At 46.8% G+C, this 17,268-nt stretch overlaps 1 protein-coding gene across 2 annotated transcripts in view; it reads right to left on the bottom strand.

Moving 5' to 3' along the window:
* LOC129399572 (uncharacterized) overlaps positions 1 to 17,268 on the bottom strand; it is a 36,708-nt gene that overhangs the window by 3,944 nt on the left and 15,496 nt on the right. Inside the window, exon 4 of one of the 2 annotated variants that reach the window (XM_055119749.1) lies at positions 14,246 to 15,272. The exons of the other annotated variant lie outside the window; for it this stretch is intronic. Within the exon in view, the coding sequence (XP_054975724.1) occupies positions 15,003 to 15,272 (270 nt within the window). The 3' untranslated portion in view covers positions 14,246 to 15,002. Of the gene's footprint in view, positions 1 to 14,245; positions 15,273 to 17,268 lie in introns of those variants that run through there. 2 annotated transcript variants of the gene reach the window in all.

Raw genomic sequence — 17,268 nt, 5'->3', positions numbered from 1 at the left:
TTCCGCCAGCCACTGTCTGGCTAATAACATTAGAGTGTCTGAGTGGTTTCCAATTACCAATGTGGTTAGGGCTGGAGGAGGCCGGGAGCCTACACCTCTCACTTCTCCCAGGCAGGCTGCCCAGATTGCACACTTTCCAGCAGGCAATGGTGAAATACAAGGGGGTGTTGCATCCATCAACTCCTGTGGCCTTACTTGCTGCCCATTGGTTGCTTTGAAAGTCACCCCAGGTACATGCACTGAACCTCAGAGTTCAGCTCAACGGGCACCTCTGGGGAAGTGGCTGTGGGCTGTTTGTCAGGTGGGTGAGCTGCTCTTTCCACTAGAGAAGGGTCTGTTAGCCCACCCAAATCAGTTACAGTGATGTTTTGTAGATAAGAGTTGTTTTGTTTGGCCACATCCAGTGGCGCTTAGGGCTTACTCCTGGCCCTGTGCTCAGGGGTCTTTCCCGAAAGTGTTCAGGAGACTATATATGGTGCCAGGGATTAAACTGGGGTCAACTGTGTACAAGGCAAACCATTTACCCCCCTGTGCTACCTCCTCAGCCTCTGAGAAAGAACTTTATGAGCAGACAATACCATTTTGGAAGGGGTAAGGGAAACAAGTAAGGAAGAATGGGCCAAGAAACTTCAAAAAAGCTCTCTCTTCAACCTAATTTGAAGAAAGCTCGAAGAAGTTGGTTTATATCAGAGATGTCTCAAAAGGAGAGAGAAGGGACCAAAGAGATAGTAGAGGGTAAGGTGCTTGCCTTGCATACACCAACCAGGTTCGATCCCCGGCATCCCATATAGTCACCTGAGCCCATCAGGAATAACCCCTGAACACCACCTGGTGTGGCTCAAACACAAAAATCAAAAAACAGTCAAAAGCAAGGTCAGGGCCCAGTCCAGGGAAGGGTGGTGAAGTAAAGAGGATCAGGAAGAAGTGTCTGAGAGAAAGCTGACCTACACAAATATATTGACATATGTAAGTAGAGTTGGTGCATGGAAATCACCTTTGTTTGTGCTGGGTAAATAATCTGAGTCTGTTGTCACTGTTCTATTTCTAGGGTCCCTGAGGACCTCTTGGATTCCATGCCACCGGGTACTTCCTTCTCTGATACTAGCAGAAGTGTTCCAGCCTGGAGAGGGTAACAGAGTAGTAGGGCTCTGGATTGGGGGCCCAGAGACAGAGGAACGTGGGTGCAGAAGGGGAAAAAAATGGCTGGTGGAGCGACGTGAAAATCAGGCATTCCCAGCCCTTCTTGCTGCATGCCAGCTCTGCGGCCTGATGCCACCTTCCAAGCAAGACCTGGAGATGCCCTTAGGGGATTCTGAGCAGCTCCAGAGGAAACCCTAAAAACATGCAGCATGGTTCCTGGGTAAACAGCCGGCCCGAATTCCCTGCAGTATGCTCAGGCTCTATGCACATAGACCAGCTTGCTGGAGAAGGGCCATCTGCCAGTAGGGGCGTTAAGAGAGGAATGGGAAGCACATGGGTGGAAGGAATAATAGCACAAACTTGCAGAGACATGATCGAATAAGCCCATTGAGGGAGGCTGCAGAGAACAATGGGCCAGAGAGCAGCCTAGGATGAAAGGGAAAGTGGAAGGGGGATTTCTGGTATCTAGAGTCTCCTGACAATGCCGTGCGGTACAATGGAGCTAATATCCAGGTCAGATTCCCCTGTCTGAGCCACACTGCTTGACCTGGACTCCATGGGCAGGTGAAATAGTACATTGGGTCCATCCTACATTGGCTTCTGTCTGGGAAACCCTGCAGGAAGTAGGTCTCTAAGACTGGGCTTAGCAGATGAACGTTAGTTCAATTGATAATGAAGAACCTACTAAGAATTTGGGAACACAGGAGCGACTTGGAAAACTGAGTTAGTCTGAAGAACAAATTAACTTCTGTGCCAGACCCAGTTAAAGACAGTGGCTGATGACAGCGAGGTTCACTGGGCGCTCAGCTGCATGAGGGTCTGTGTTTGTGGGATGAAGAGGAGATGGGAGACTGGAACATCAAAATTGCTCCAAAAGGAACTGAACCCTTTTGGAAGGGGAACAAGAACTCGAATGGAATGCAGGGAGGAGGATTGAGCAAGAGAGAAAGAGCCTCTGCCAACCTATCTGAAAACAAACACCTTGAACTCCATTGGGGACATTAAATGTTCTGGCAGATTTCTCCCCCTGAATTGGAATGCAGGGAAAGAATTATTCCCTTTCTAGCTGAAAACAGCCTCTTGAGCTGTGGCCCAAAAGGCTGGCACAGGAAAGAAGTTTGTGAAGCTGCATTCCCCACCAGGGCTGTGTCCTTGGAGATCCTTTCCTCGCAGCCTTGAGCACAAGGACTTCACTGACCTAGATAACACAGCCTCGGCTTTCATGAGGAGAATTGGCAACACCAGCCAAGTGCCAGCCAAGTCTCCCGTGGAGAAAAAAGGTCACCCTCCCAACCTGCCTGCAAACTGGGAATTTACTCCCTGTTCTTTTCTCTGAAAGACGGAGAAGAAGAGCCTGGTGATGAGTGTAAACTATTGTCAGGAAAGGAAAACAAAGGCTGCCTACTAACCATTCACACCTTGATTCATGTAGAATCCCAAGGAAGGAAGAGGCTCCAGGATATATAAAAATAGCCACAGCAGACACCTTAGAGAATACTGATGATGTTCCCAATCATTAGAGCTTCAGATTTACACTGAGGCTCTCTTGTGCAATTATTTCCTTACAGTGCAGGGAATTAAGACAGAGGGGCTGGAGTGATAGCACAGGGGGTAGGGCGTTTGCCTTGCATGCAGCCAACCTGGGTCCGATTCCCAGCATCCCATATGGTCCCCCCAGCACCGCCAGGAGTAATTTCTGAGTGCATGAGCCAGGAGTAACCCCTGTGCATTCCCAGGTGTGACCCAAAATAAAGTGTAAAAAAAAAAAAGACTTAGAGAGATTTACCTGCCCAGGAATACACAGGCAGTTGTTGTAGGCAGAGCTCAGATTTGGCTTCCAGTGCAGTGACCTTCCCTGGGACAGTCTGAGATCAGGAACTAACCCAGAGTTAAGAGCAGGGATCTAAGGGACCCAGAACGGGTTCCCCCATGAACACACCCCCACCTCTAGGGTTGACCCACAATCAAGCTTAATGTCACCTATTGTCAAGGCCTCCTCCCTCCGTGGGGAAGCGGAAGAAGAGAGTGAGAAGTGGATTTCCAAGTGCCAACCCCAAATCCCAGCCTTCCATCCTAGGCCTCTGGGGGAGCCCACCCTGGAACCACCTGCCACCATCCAGCAACCACCACAAGCTCCAGCTCTTCTTGCAAGCAGAGGCAAGATGGCCATGGGAGAGCATGGTGCCTCTCGGGGACCTCGACCCTCCTGCCAGGTGGCCACCTCACTCATGGGACAAGGCTCCTGAGGTGCTCAATGAGGGAGTTGACTGCCTGTGGACAAGCACCCCCTCACAGGGAAACACAAAAGTCACTCTTGGTTGAGTAGCTGGCTGCTCTCGTGAAGGCTTTCGCTTCCACAGGGCCTAGACATGTGCTCCTGGGAACTGTCTGGAAGAAAACTGGTAGTGGGCTTAAGAGATAGTAAAGCAGGATTTGCCTTGCATGTGACCAAACCCAATTTGATCCATGGGATTCCATATGACCCCCCCAAACATAACCAGGGGCTGCTCCTGAGCACAAAACCAGGAATAGCCCCTGAGCACCACAAGGTGTAACTCCAAATCCCTACCCCCTCAAGATGAAGAGAAACGTCATAGTAACTTTAGATGTGAGACCTGGAGCCCAAAGAAAGGATCTCTGGAGGTCAAAATTACTCTTCTTCAAAGACCCTGTGGGAGATCCATTCACAAAAGGATAAGGATCAGGAAAAGAGGCAGGACATAGCTTGCCCCTTTGGCCCAGGATAGAAATATAAGCTAAATCTTAATCTTTCAAGCCAAGACAGGAAGGAGAAAAGCCAAAACGCACTTTGAGCTGGACCACTTTGGGGATTCAAGGAAAGATCTGGGCCCTGATCCTGTGTACCTTAGTCAACACACGGGGCACCCTCACCCAACACACAGTTTACCTTCACCCAACACACAATTCACCTTCACCCAGCACATGGGGCACCCTCACCCAACACACAGTTCACCTTCACCCAACACACAATTCACCTTCATCCAGCACATGGGGCACCCTCACCCAACACACAGTTCACCTTCACCCAACACACAATTCACCTTCACCCAGCACACGGGCACCCTCACCCAACACATAGTTCACCTTCACCCAACACACAGTTCACCTTCACCCAGCACACGAGGCACCCTCACCCAACACACAGTTCACCTTCACCCAGCACACGGGGCACCCTCACCCAACACACAGTTCACCTTCACCCAACACACAGTTTACCTTCACCCAACACACAATTCACCTTCACCCAACACACAGGGCACCCTCACCCAACACACAGCTCACCTTCACCCAACACACAGGGCACCCTCACCCAATACACAGTTCATCTTCACCCAAACACACAGGGCACCCTCACCCAACACACAGTTCACCTTCACCCAACACGCAGTTCACCTTCACCCAACACACAGGGCACCCTCACTCAGCACACAGTTCACCTTCACCCAACACATGGGGCACCCTCACTCAACAGTTTGCAGGTAATTACCGAGGTTAACAGGTCTGCTGCTTCCCATCCAGGAGCCTCTGCAGAAGGACCCACGGCCCATAAGGAAACTGAACACTATTCCGCACATCGTTTCCCTCAGGCCTCTCAGGGAAGGAATGGGAAACTGGGAAGAGACTCCTCAGGTTCTGTCTCCAACATACCATTCCAAAATAAGTAATTATTAAAGATGAATTACCAGATGAATTCATATGTTAGGCATTAAAACATCTGTCATACTTTGACATTCTTGGTGGGCCAGTGGGTGGAATTTAATTCAACAGAACACTGCAAAAGGTCTCCATGAGTCAGGCTCACTGAAGGTACTGCTGATCTGAAGTGGAATCCAGAAAGACAGAAGCTGTCACAGCATCACTGAACAAGCATCTATGCAATGAGTCATCACTCTGGCCAACATTAGTGACTCAAAGAGAACAGTGCAAGCAATAATGATTTCTGGGCAGTGGGAAGATATGCAGCAGAAATGCTTAGAGCGAAAGGTATAGTCATGAGCCTTTCCTGGGAAGGATTCATGGGTAAGGGAGAGAGGGACAATGCAGCCGTGTCTAAGCAAAGAATACGAGGAAAAGGTAGGAGTCCTGATGCATGACCTATGTTGACAGCAGGGAGAAGGAGGAAAGAAACAAGTAGGTAGAGATCCAATTAATGCCAGGGTCCAACAAACAATGGGTTTGGCAAGGAAGGGAGTGCAAGAGAGACTGTCAAAGGGCTTGCGACACTGATTGCTTTAACACTGTTATCAGAATAGCTCCTTTCTCCCTTCTGGAGAATAGCTATAGTAGGAAGGTGTTGAAGCAGGGAGCCCCATTCCAGCTCTGGCTCCTGGACAGAGAGAATCTGGGTGAGTGAGTTACGTCCTGAGTTTCAGCTGCCACCTGCACTGATGCAAGGAACAGAGGCGGCATTGCAAGAGTTTGAACTTGCCTTCCTCCCAGCAAGAAAGTGATGGTCCTGGGAAAGCAGAGGTGAGGAGGATTTATTGTTTATAAAGGAAGGGAAGGTACAGAGAAGGTACAGAGAAGGGAATCAACCAGACGTGGTAAAACTGGCACCAGATGACAGGCACACTCCCTCCTGGCCTCGAAGGAGCAAGGAGATAAAAACTCTGAGAGGGACATTATAGCCTTACTTTTGGACCTTGGATAGAAAAAACAGCCACCGCCCACTATGGAAGGGCAGGGCCAGGCCAGGCGAATCACCATAGCCATCATTACCTCTAGTCATCATTCAGTGCCTTTCAGTTGAGCACCTCAAAATGTCAGCAAGGAAGACAGCCGAAGAAATCCAGAGAGGCTAATTTCTGAGACAAAACCAAGCAGAAAGTGGACCCTCTAGGGACAGGGGAGAATGTCTCATGTAGATAGCAGGCTGACAAAATTGCTTGACCAACTACAGGTTTATTTTGTTTTATTTTTGGCTTTTTGGGGGGGAATCACACCTGCAATGCTTGGGGGTCACTCCTGGCTCTGTGCTCAGAAATTACTCCTGGCGGTGCTCAGAGGACCATATAGGATGCCGAGGACCAAACATGGGTCAGCTGTGTGCAAGGCAAATGTCCTACCCACTGTACTATCTCTTAGGCCCCTATAGGTTTGTTTTTATTTGATTTTTCCTTTTTGGGTCGCACACGGTGATGCACAGGGGTTACTTCTGACTCTGCACTCAGGAATTACCCCTGGCAGTGCTCAGGGGACTATATGGGATGCTGGGAATCGAACCTGGGTCGCCTGCATGCAAGGCAAACGCCCTACCCGCTGTGCTATTGCTCCAGCCCCAGGTTTGTTTTTAAGGTGTAATGAAAAGAATATAGCTAGCTCATCAAAGTTATGGCTTCCAATCTGTTATTGCTTGAAATAAAACTAAAGTAGACTTCCAAAGGATAAAACAATTAATAAGAAGAAAAATATGAAGTGGTACTATGGGTATGCAAAATGTGGCAAAAAATTACAATAATAGGGCCCAGAGAGTAAGGGGTTAAAGCTTTTGCCCTGAGTTTGCATGGTCTCCTGGCCATCACCAGGTGAGGCCCTGGAGGTCTCTGAGCACTGCAGGGCTGAGCCTGGAGTCTCTGACAACACAGCACCTGAGCAGCAGCATCCTCGTGCCTCTCACTGAGCCTCTGGCGCCACTGGCAGAGAATCGCAGGTGGGGCCACTGGGCCTCCTGAGCACCGCTTTGGAGTCTTCCCACAGAGACTCCCCGCGCCCCCAAATCATTTTACAACAACAAAGGCATTAACTACAGTAAAACTGAAGTTTGAGAAAATTCTGGGCTGGATGATATACATTATTTCTTGAGCCTCTGATATTCTGAGTTTCTATGGGTCTACAAGTAGAATACTAGACCAGGAAAATGCTAAGAAACATTAGAATGTCTTTCCCTTCACTTTGATCTAGTAAGACATTGCGGTCATGATTGAGAGGTTTGCAATGACCACAGAAGTCTAATCACCCTGCTATTTTTGTGAGATTGGTCTTTCTCTTCTGCAAGGTTAAAAAACGTACAAGGTCAGAAGCAAGAATATTCACTGCAGATAGGATAGTCACTGTAGAATTTACTGATTTTTATAATCTCCAACTTGAAACAAGCTAAATATTCATCAACGGAATACAAAAATTGCATATGGGCTGGAGGGATAGGACAGCAGGTAAGGCATTTGCCTTGCATGCTGCCTACCTGGGTTCAATCCCTGGTGCCCCATATGGTCTGCTGAACCCACCCTGAGTGCAGGGCCAAGAACACCGCTTCATGTGGCCCCAAAACAAAATAAACAAAAAAGCCACAAAAAATACAACATATCCGTGCTATTCAGCAATGTAAATGGACAAATTCAAGTTGCAGGCAACACAGATGAAACTTTCCACCCAATGTTGAGTAAAAAAAAAAAAAAAAAAAAAACTGGATGCCATAAGATTTGAAGTTCGAAAAAGGTTAAATAAACTTTAGTGCAACCAGAGAGTGGGCACCATCCCAAGTGAGAGTGTGAGTGAAGACAGGTCTGGAAAAATAGGTAAATGCTTTGTTTCTTTTTTTTCCTTTTGGTTCTTGGGCCATACTTGGTGGTGATTACTCCAGGTTCTGTGCTCTGAGTTCACTCCAGGTAGTACTCAGGGCTGGTGTTCAAACCTGGGCCATAACAAAGCATGTGCTCAGCCCTTCAAACAATCTCTCCAGCCCTGTTTTGTTTTTTGACATGGTATTTTCACTTGAGTTGAAATTAACTGAGCTGAAATAACTTGAGCTGAAAGGTCTACAGTGGTAGAACTTAATGGTAAGTACCCAGCCACCCATGGACAGTCCCATAGAAGGTTTTCCATTTCCTCCAACATTTTAGGGGAAGTGGCCAATCTCTCTAATAGGGTATCTACTATAGCTTGGGCAGGGGAAAACCAAATCCCCGTGGTACATATAGCAAGTTGAGGGAGTGGAAAAAGAAAATAGTATAAGATTGATATAAGATTGGTGCAGGAGGAAAGAAAAGAACTAATTCCTGAGCAGGCTACTTTTCCTACTAGCTACAAGCCAGGTGATATACTGTAGCACTGTCATCCCGTTGTTCATTGATTTGCTTGAGCAGGCACCAGTAACATCTCCATTGTGAGACCTGTTGTTACTGTTTTTGGCATATCAAATATGCCACGGTAGCTTGCCAGGCTCTGCTGTGCGGGCGGGATACTCTCGGTAGCTTGCCGGGCTCTCTGAGAGAGACGGAGGAATCGAACCCAGGTCGACCACATGTAAGGCAAATACCCTACCTGCTGCACTATTGTTCCAGTCCAGACAATATACTATACCCTGGAAATGTAAGGTAATGAGGCCCCTGCCTGTAAGCATCTTGGCAGCTTCATTGGGAACGTGAGGCTGTCTTCCAGTAAAGCAAAAATAAAATAAAATATGGCCAGACAAGCTAATTCTGAAGAGGCCTGTGGGACTTTCCAGCAGGGCTTGCATACTCCACCAGATTACAGGTTACCCTCAGCCTCTTAATCAGTCAAGAAGACATAGACCTTTCCCCTCCTTGTGGAAGTTCTGCTTCACACACATGGTGACCATTACCCTGCAGTAAAAATAATCATTTGAAGAGCTGCTAACTTTAAAAACCTAGCAGGTCAACCTGTGCCTGCAGGGCGAGTGCATCAGCAGCCTGATGGTGACTTCAGGCTTCCTAATGCCCCGAAAATGCCACTGTGCCTTTGGGCAGACCCCAACACTTGGGACCAAGTTTACCAAGAATTTAAATGGCCAAAAGTTAGGTATGTGGAAGCCACACCCACAAATCACCTCTGGCTCAGCTATACAAGCCCATTTATTGGCCTTATATCACTGTTATCACTGACATCCCATTGTTCATTGATTTACTTGATTGGGCGCCAGTAATATCTCCATTCATCCCAGCCCTGAGATTTTTAGCAGTCTCTCCTTACTCGTTTTTCCCAACGATTGGAGGCTCTTTTCAGGGTCAGGGGAATGAGACCTGTTATTGTTACTGTATTTGGCATATCAAATACGCCACGGGGAGCTTGCCAGGCTCTTCCGTGAGGGCAGGATACTCTCCGAATACGCCACGGGGAGCTTGCCAGGCTCTTCCGTGAGGGCAGGATACTCTCCGTAGCTTGCCGGGCTATCCAAGAGGTGTAATATATATTTCCCATTATCTTTCCACATGCTCGGGTCCTAAAGCCCCAACAGAAATAATTCCAGAGTGCTGTTCCTGGAGTAAGCCCCGAGCTTCCACAGATGTGCCCGAAATGCAACCAAAAATAGCCCAAAAGTAAATTTTCATTTGCAACCACCCCTAGTACCACGCCCCCAGGATGGCCCTGGACATCAAGGCTACTACTGAATAGTGACCAAATTCTACAGGGTTGTTTGCTTGGGGAGCTGCCACTCTGCACCTCAAAAATGAACTGGACTTTTATTTTTTGGAGGCCCCGCCGGCAACAAGGAACTCCTAGTTCTGTGCTCAGGAATTCGTCCTGGTGGAGCTTGGAGATCGAACTTGGGAGGGCCACATGCAAAGCAAATGCCCTAACGGCTGAGCTATCGATACTCTGGTCCTCTAAGTGAACCTGGAGGTTCTACAGCAGTGATGTCAGGACCAAAGGGTCCAGGACAGGGCCCAGTGCAGTCCCGTTGCTGGGAGGGTCTGGACAGCTAAGTCCCCAACCTCTGCAGCCCCCGCACTCAGCCCCACACCACACATACCCGCTGCTGCCCTATCGTGGAGCTGGCCCATAAACTCCTGGAGGCACTAGCAGTCACCCCCAAGAAGCAACTCCAGCATCAACATGTAAGCTCTACTACCAGCCTTACTTCAGAGACCCTTAAATAATTCTCAAAAGAGCTCAAGAACCACAGTTAATTTTGGACCTGCACAAGACTGAACAGACCAGGGTAAATCGGAGGGGGGCAGATCAGCCTGGTGCCCACCCAAGCAGAGCCCCCCCGAAGCTGCTCGCTCCCACGATCCAAAATTGCCACCATGCCCCTGGCCTGACTGTGTCTCAGGACAGATCTCACCCAAACAGTAGCTGCTGAAAATTCTGGTATGAGGGTTTTGTGACTGATATCTCCAGGCTTTCTCAGGGTCAGGATGGGCTACCTCCCCAAACCTCTCTGTACTTCTGGAAGCCTGGGAAGTCACATGCACACCCCAAAGTGGCCACGCAATTAAAAAGCCACTCCAGCTTTACTGTCTGGGTGAAAATACCGAATGCCCTGAACAAACACTATGACCTCTTAGCAACTGTATTGCAAACCATAATGCACAAAAAGAAAAAGGAGAGACAGAGCGCAAGAGGGAAAGTGTCACCCATAGATGGAGGCTGGGGGTGGAGGGGCGGTGTGTTGGGGGATGCTGGGAGAGAAACAGGGGTCATTGGTGGTGGGAAATGTACACTGATGGAGGGATGGGTGCTGGATCATTGTATGACTGAAACCCAATTTTGAGCCGCTTTGTAACAGTCTATCTCACGGATATTCAACTAAAACAATTTTTTAAGTAATGTGGAGTTCATGCCAAATTCAATCAGCTTAATGAATGGCTGAATAAATAGCAGTACTCATATCTTAATTTAAAAAAACACTTAGAACACTGACCTAAAATTCCTAGTTATCATTTTTCTGGAAGATCTGGAAACCGAGTGGGCCCAGGTGCCATATGGCTGTGACTGTGATGAGCTTGGTGCAGAGTGTCCCCTCAGACAGACAGTGTCTCAAGTTGCCAGTGTCTCTACCTGTTATACCCAGTTTCCATTCTGACACCCAACCTGCTTGCCTCATACAAGTTGCCTGCCTAGTCTCCCAAGGCATCTCCTCCAACTGTTTTTGTTGTTGTTTTTAAATTTTAAAATAGTTTTATTAAAGTAACATGTAATACATGAAACATTATATAAGTTTCATGTTTTCAGCATTATTTTGACATCTGTATACACTTAAGAGTGAGTACATTCACTTTAGAATATGAATTCTAGCTGTAGAAATCTTTTTTTTTTCTATTTGAATGGAGATATTGTGGTCTACAACTGCTCCCGTGTTATTGCTTTATACCTATAACAAACTTCACCACTTAGGGTCAATAACCCTTCAGTAGGTCCCCTGTCCCTTTTTTCCTTTATAAGTTTTCTAGAGAAGAATTTAATCTTCTTAAATGAAGATGAAAGGAAAAATTCAAAATAAGGTGAAGGATATGATTGGTAGCTCAGCATCCCAGGGGCATTTTAAGAAAAAAATAAATAAATTGACTTTCAAAAACTGGTGTTTTGGGGGCTGGAGCGATAGCACAGCGGGTAGGGTGTTTGCCTTGAACACAGCTGATCCGGGTTCGATTCCCAGCATCCCATATGGTTCCCCGAGCACCACCAGGAATAATTCCTGAGTGCATGAGCCAGGAGTAACCCCTGTGCAACACTGGGTGTGACAACCCCCCAACAAAAAAGAAAAGGAAAAAATGGTGTTCTTAGTAAACACCTGGGAAAGTGGCTTTCCTCACTGCACTGGGACACACGGCCACAGTGGGAATGAGCTGAGATCGTGTTCCTTTCCGCTTTCAAGCTTTTCACCCACTTGCATGTTTTATCTTCTCAGTAGTTTGTTGTACATATATTCCTCCTGCCAGAAGAATAAAGTCTAAATGGCTCATGCTCTTAAATATTTCATGAGCAAGTCTTATTTCTACCCTACATATGTTTTCCTCTCTTATGCACATGAAAAGAGAGCAAGGTTAGGAGTATTCAGCTCATTGTTTGGAATCAAGTCTCAGACTTCACTTCTGGCATCATTATTCAGTATATGTTAATTGATTTTTCTTGTCCCGAAATGTTTTTATTGATCTGGAAAATTGATTTCCTGAGTTATGCAATTCTACTTAGACAGTTACTTTCTCCCAGAATTTTGTAGAGATTATATTTTTGTCTTCTGGGAAATTTCAGTATAATTGATACTTTCTGCTCCACCCCCCCCCACCAAATCTGTCTTTTCTCTCTGCTTCAAGATTTTCTTTTTTATCACTTATGTTCTACATTTTTACATGATGCAGCAAGCATTTCTATTCATTTGACTATTTATGACTTGTCAGGGTTCCTGAGTTTGAAGATTATGTTTTTCATCAAACCTGGAAATGTTTTCATCTTTTTTCCCCTCAGTTATTGCCTCTATACCAATTTCTCTATTTTCATATTTCTGGAAATTTGTTAGGTATTGTAGACTTTGGATTTATTCATCCATCCTCCATCTCTCTCTACTCCTAGTTCTGTGCTCAGGGATCACTCCTGTCAGGGTACAAAGGACAACCATGAAGTGCTGGGATCAAACCCAGGCCCTCTGCATGTAAAGCATGAACACAGTCCATGGAGCTATCTCTCCAGTCTCACCCTCCCTCCCCCCTGTCTCTCAGTCTCTCTCTGTCTCTCTTTCTCTTTCTCGCTCTCTTTCTCTCTCTCTCCATTCCCTATCCCCTTGTAGCTTTTTTCTTTTTGTGATGCCACTCTTTGTATCTTTTAGTTCACTGATTATAGCTTTAACTGTCTTCTATTTAAACTGTTTCCTGCATCCTGTTGATACTATTTCCAGTCTCTTGCTTATTTTTTTTTAATTATACTTTATTTTTTTTTCTTTTTGGGTCACACCCAGAGATACTCAGGGGTTATTCCTGGCTTTGCACTTAGGAATTATTCCTGGCAGTGCTTGGGGGACCATGTGGGATGCTGGGAATCAAACCCGGGTCGGCCGCGTGCAAGGCAAATGCCCTACCCACTGTGCTATCGCTACAGCCCCGGAAAATATGTTTTTACTAGTTTCTCATCCTCTTAGGGATTTGGGGGTGGGATTGGGATTGTACCCAACTGTGCTCAGGGAGTCCTCCTGGCTCTGTATTCAGGGATCATTCCTGGTGGGGTCAGGAGACCATATGTGGTACTGGAGATGGAACCAAGGTCAGCCATGTGCAAGGCAAGTTTTCAAGCTGCTGTGTTATCTCTCTGGCCCCTGAGCGATTTTGACCTGTAAGGCTTCTCCAGAACCTAGTCTGCCATGTTGGAAACATGATATTCACTTTTCCAACAGTCTCCAAGAATACTTTAACCTTTTCCTTCCTTCTGGCTTCATCTTTCTCATCTTCTCCATGTGTTCAATGTTACTGTGAAAGGCAAATTTCTAAGACATTCCTAGTCTCTGGTGTATGCTCTTTCTTCGGGATATCCAGATCCTAATCTAAGTGATAATACAAAGGAATTTTCCCATGTATAATGATCCCTTAAATGGCATCATCTGGTGGGCCTGATTTATTACATGGATAAAGACAGGCAGGAGTCTGCTGGGCAAAGGAAGAGAAAGTCATGGAATTGTGCTTGTGCCGGCCTTGGTAGAAAACCCACACTCACTCTGTGAGGATCCTATGGGCCAGAAGACCCTACATGGGCCTGACAAACAACTGTGGTCAGCCTGTGGGGGCAGAGAGTTGTTCTGGGACAATAGTGGGAAGGGGGAAGGGGGAGGAAAATGGAAAAGAAGAAGAAGGCCCCAATCTTACAATTACAAAGAAAGGAATTCTTTCGTAGATCCAAAATAGATTCTACAGAATCCAGGCACATTGTGCTGGAACATAAACTACTAGATAACAAATCTGAGTTGCTTTAATCTACTGAATTTGTGATAATGTTGTATATATCAATAAGAAACTAGTAGAGTTTCAAACTACTTTATACCTGCTGTTATTGTTAAACCGGCTGAGATCTCCCCAGAGGAATCACACGAAGACAAGTTGCGACGCAATAAGTAAAGGGTCTTTATTGGTTAGCTCAGCTCGCTCGAGCTAGGGCCTTTATCCAGCTCACCAACACAGAGGCAGCCTTCTTGGAACTAGCAGCCCCAAGTCTCAAAAGTGAGGAGCTTGTTTTGTTTTTTTTTTAATTTTTTTATTGAATCACCAAGTGGAGGGTTACATAGTTCTCAGGATTATGTCAGTTATACAATACTCAAACACCCTTCCCTTCACCAGTGCCCATCTTCCATCACCAACTCCCCCAGTATATCTGCCGCCCCCTCCCACCTCCCCAGTCCCCACCCTTGTACGTGATAAGTTTCACTTTGTTTACGCTTATCTCGATTACATTCCATGTTTCAACACACAACTCACTACTGTTGCTGGGGTTTCCCCCCAAAAAGAAAAAGACAGTCCTATTGCCAAGGAGGCATTTGATAGTTCTCCATTGCTAAGAATATAGAGATATTAAGTCCCACTGTTTGTTACATAACTTTTCTTTTTCCCCCTTGCCCTGCGCTACCGAGTTCACGCCTGTTTAGTAATCGCCACGCTGTCTGACAAAGGGGAAAAAACCGAAGAGGATGGTTATTTCCCGTCATCAGCCGGCGTGGGGCTCTGGCTTAGTTGATAGTCTAGTAGAGTGTCTGCAAGCAGTTTCTGGAACCAAAGGTCTTGCGCTGGTATCGGCTCCGGCTCGAGATTCCACCAGCGTCCTGCTGTTTCCATGTACATAATTTTTCCCCTTATATCCCATTCCCACGCCACCAGGTCTGTTTGCTTAATGGACATCACACTTTGTTTGACACCACACCGCGTTTCTTCCCGAGAAAGAAGGGTATTTCTTCTCAGCCGGCGTGGGGATATAGCTTAGTTCAGTCTAGAGAGATGGCTAGCACTTTGATTGCCTTCAATATTTCAACAAAAGACTTACTATTCTTGTTAGGATCTCCCACAAAAGTCCGACCCATTAAGAAGGAACCATTATATATTGCTGATACTAAGATGACATTAGGTTTTGGGTTTCTGTATAAAGTCCAGAGAAAATTCTGCCTGAAATTCTATCACTACAATCTTTTACCCTTTTATGGTGCTCATAAGATGGGAAAACCTAGAGAAATACCGGGCCCCCCGCACGGGCGGAAGTGGGAAAGCTCCCTTGTCCTCCTCAGTCATACTGGGGCTGCGGGCACAGCGAAGTGGGAAAGCCCACGTGGCTGCACTCTCTTTAAGTGTCCGATGTGGGCGGAGACCGGTACTTCCCCGCCCTCGATCTCCTGCCAGCCGCGCCGCACATTTGGGTGCGTCTCTCCATTTTGTGCTCAGAGAAGTGGGGTGGAGGCTGTGCTGTGCTCAGGAGAGGTTGAAGGAGAGAGAGAGAGATTAAAAAAAAAAAGAGAAACGCCGGGCCCCCGCACGGGGGGCCTGGCGGAAACACTCAAATCACATAATGCAGGTTGCTGGCGGGCTGCTGGTGTCCAAAGCAGCTCCCTCGTCTTCCTCCGTCATACTGGGGCTGCGGGCGCGGCGAAGTCAGTGAGGAGCTTTTATACCATAACATTATATAGGGGACTTTCCAAGGACCACCCTTTTGGCCACAGCCTTAGGGGCTTTCCACTACTTGTACTTAGCTGATTGGCTATAAGTTGGAGTTACATAAGGGTTGCATAAGAGTTATGTAAGGGTTATATAGGGGGGTGCTTCCCTACCTGCATCTTATTGCTTAGTTGACCTCACCATGTCTTTCTCACTTCAGGAAATCATGACTCAATTTCAGATATCTGTTCAATTCCAGAAATTCTGGGGACCGAAAGTTAGGCCTAGCTTCTTCAGGCTTCTTTATGAGCCTGTCATGGCTCTGCCTTTGCTTTCTACCTTCTCCTTTAAAGAAAGATTCAAATTTCCCCTGTCTTGGAAATATCCTTGAGCTCTGAGACAAACCTATCAGTGCCCTTTAATGTCTATATGGTTTTTTGTTTATTTGTTTTTGGAGGAGGGTTGGGGCCATACCCAGCGCTCAGGGGCTGGCCTGGCTCTGTGCTCAGCAGTCACCCGAGAAGTGCTCAGGGAACCATAAAAGCTGAGGTTTTGAACCAGAGTCACAGGTGTTGCAGACACATGCTAAACAAGGCCTTACCTGTCTTACTAGCTCTCTGCACACCCCATAGCTACTATTAGCAGTTTTTCTCTTCTGTCTTGTTGTGTTGCTGATTGGTTGTTATTAATTTTAAGTGTTTTTTAAATTTGGTCCCTCTGGGCAAAGACCATGTCTAGATGGACTCTGGAGTTGGATACTCTAGGTTTGAGTCCCGGGTTTGCTATTTCTTAGCCGGGTGACCTTGAACAGACTGTTTCATTCCCTAAACTATTTCAGTCCCGATCTTTGACTTTTTTAGGTAAGTTGTGGAGATAAGAAGACCATACCTGGGGTCAGAGAGCTATGACATGGGTGGAGGGACTTTCTCATCACATACGGTCTCCTAAGCACTGCCAGGAGTGATCTCTGAGTACAGAGACAGAATTAGCTCCTGAGCACCACTGAGAGTTCCAAACAGACAAACAACCAAACCAAACCAAACCAAACAAGAGGGTACCTCAAAGGATAAGTAAAATAATTTGCATAAGGTGCTTAGTGTAAGGTTTGGAACATATAGACTCTCCGCCATAAACCTAGGAGTGAAGAATGATTCAAATGAGGGCTTATAGGTATCTTAAATCTGGCAAAACATGTCTCCCAACTTCCAGCAGGATTTAGCCAGTCCAAACCGTCTCTTCACTCCCAGAGGCTTCTGCTAACAGACAGCCTTACCGGATGTTTCTGTAACACCACTTTCCCACCTTTGTTTTACCCTTGCTTCTGCCTGATTGCTCTCAGAAAACATCCATAGTAAAACCTCCAGGGAATGATTTCCTTTGTGCTGGAGTTCCCAGGGAGGTGCCGGCTCCAGGAACAGCAGGGAAGCCCCCACAGGAGGGTAAGACAAAGACAAAGTCTGGGTCAGGTGGTGTAGACAGCTAGGTCCCCGCCTCCCAGTGCACACACATCCTGTGTTTCGGTTGTGTCATCTTCCTTCCCTTCTTCCCTTCTGGTCATCTACAAAACTGTCCCATCAGCATCACTCTACCAGGGTCAATGCTGCCAGATCTGGGAGCATTGGGAGCATTCAAATTTGGTCCCTCTGGGCAAATTTGTCTTTTTTGGGCAAAAAAAGGCCAGTTTCTGTCTAGGCCTCAGAAAGAGAGCTGTTTGGCAAGCGAAAGGAAAGGGCCATCTGATGAGGCCTTCCATACCTCAACAGTTTGAACCAATGACTCCCCTCATTTTTATTTACAGCAAAAAGCA

Source organism: Sorex araneus, chromosome X (genome assembly GCF_027595985.1).
Source record: "Sorex araneus isolate mSorAra2 chromosome X, mSorAra2.pri, whole genome shotgun sequence".
Classification (NCBI taxonomy): Eukaryota; Metazoa; Chordata; class Mammalia; order Eulipotyphla; family Soricidae; genus Sorex; species Sorex araneus.
The sequence above is the reverse complement of the archived record's forward strand: the minus strand, read 5'-3'. Positions and strand labels throughout refer to the sequence as shown.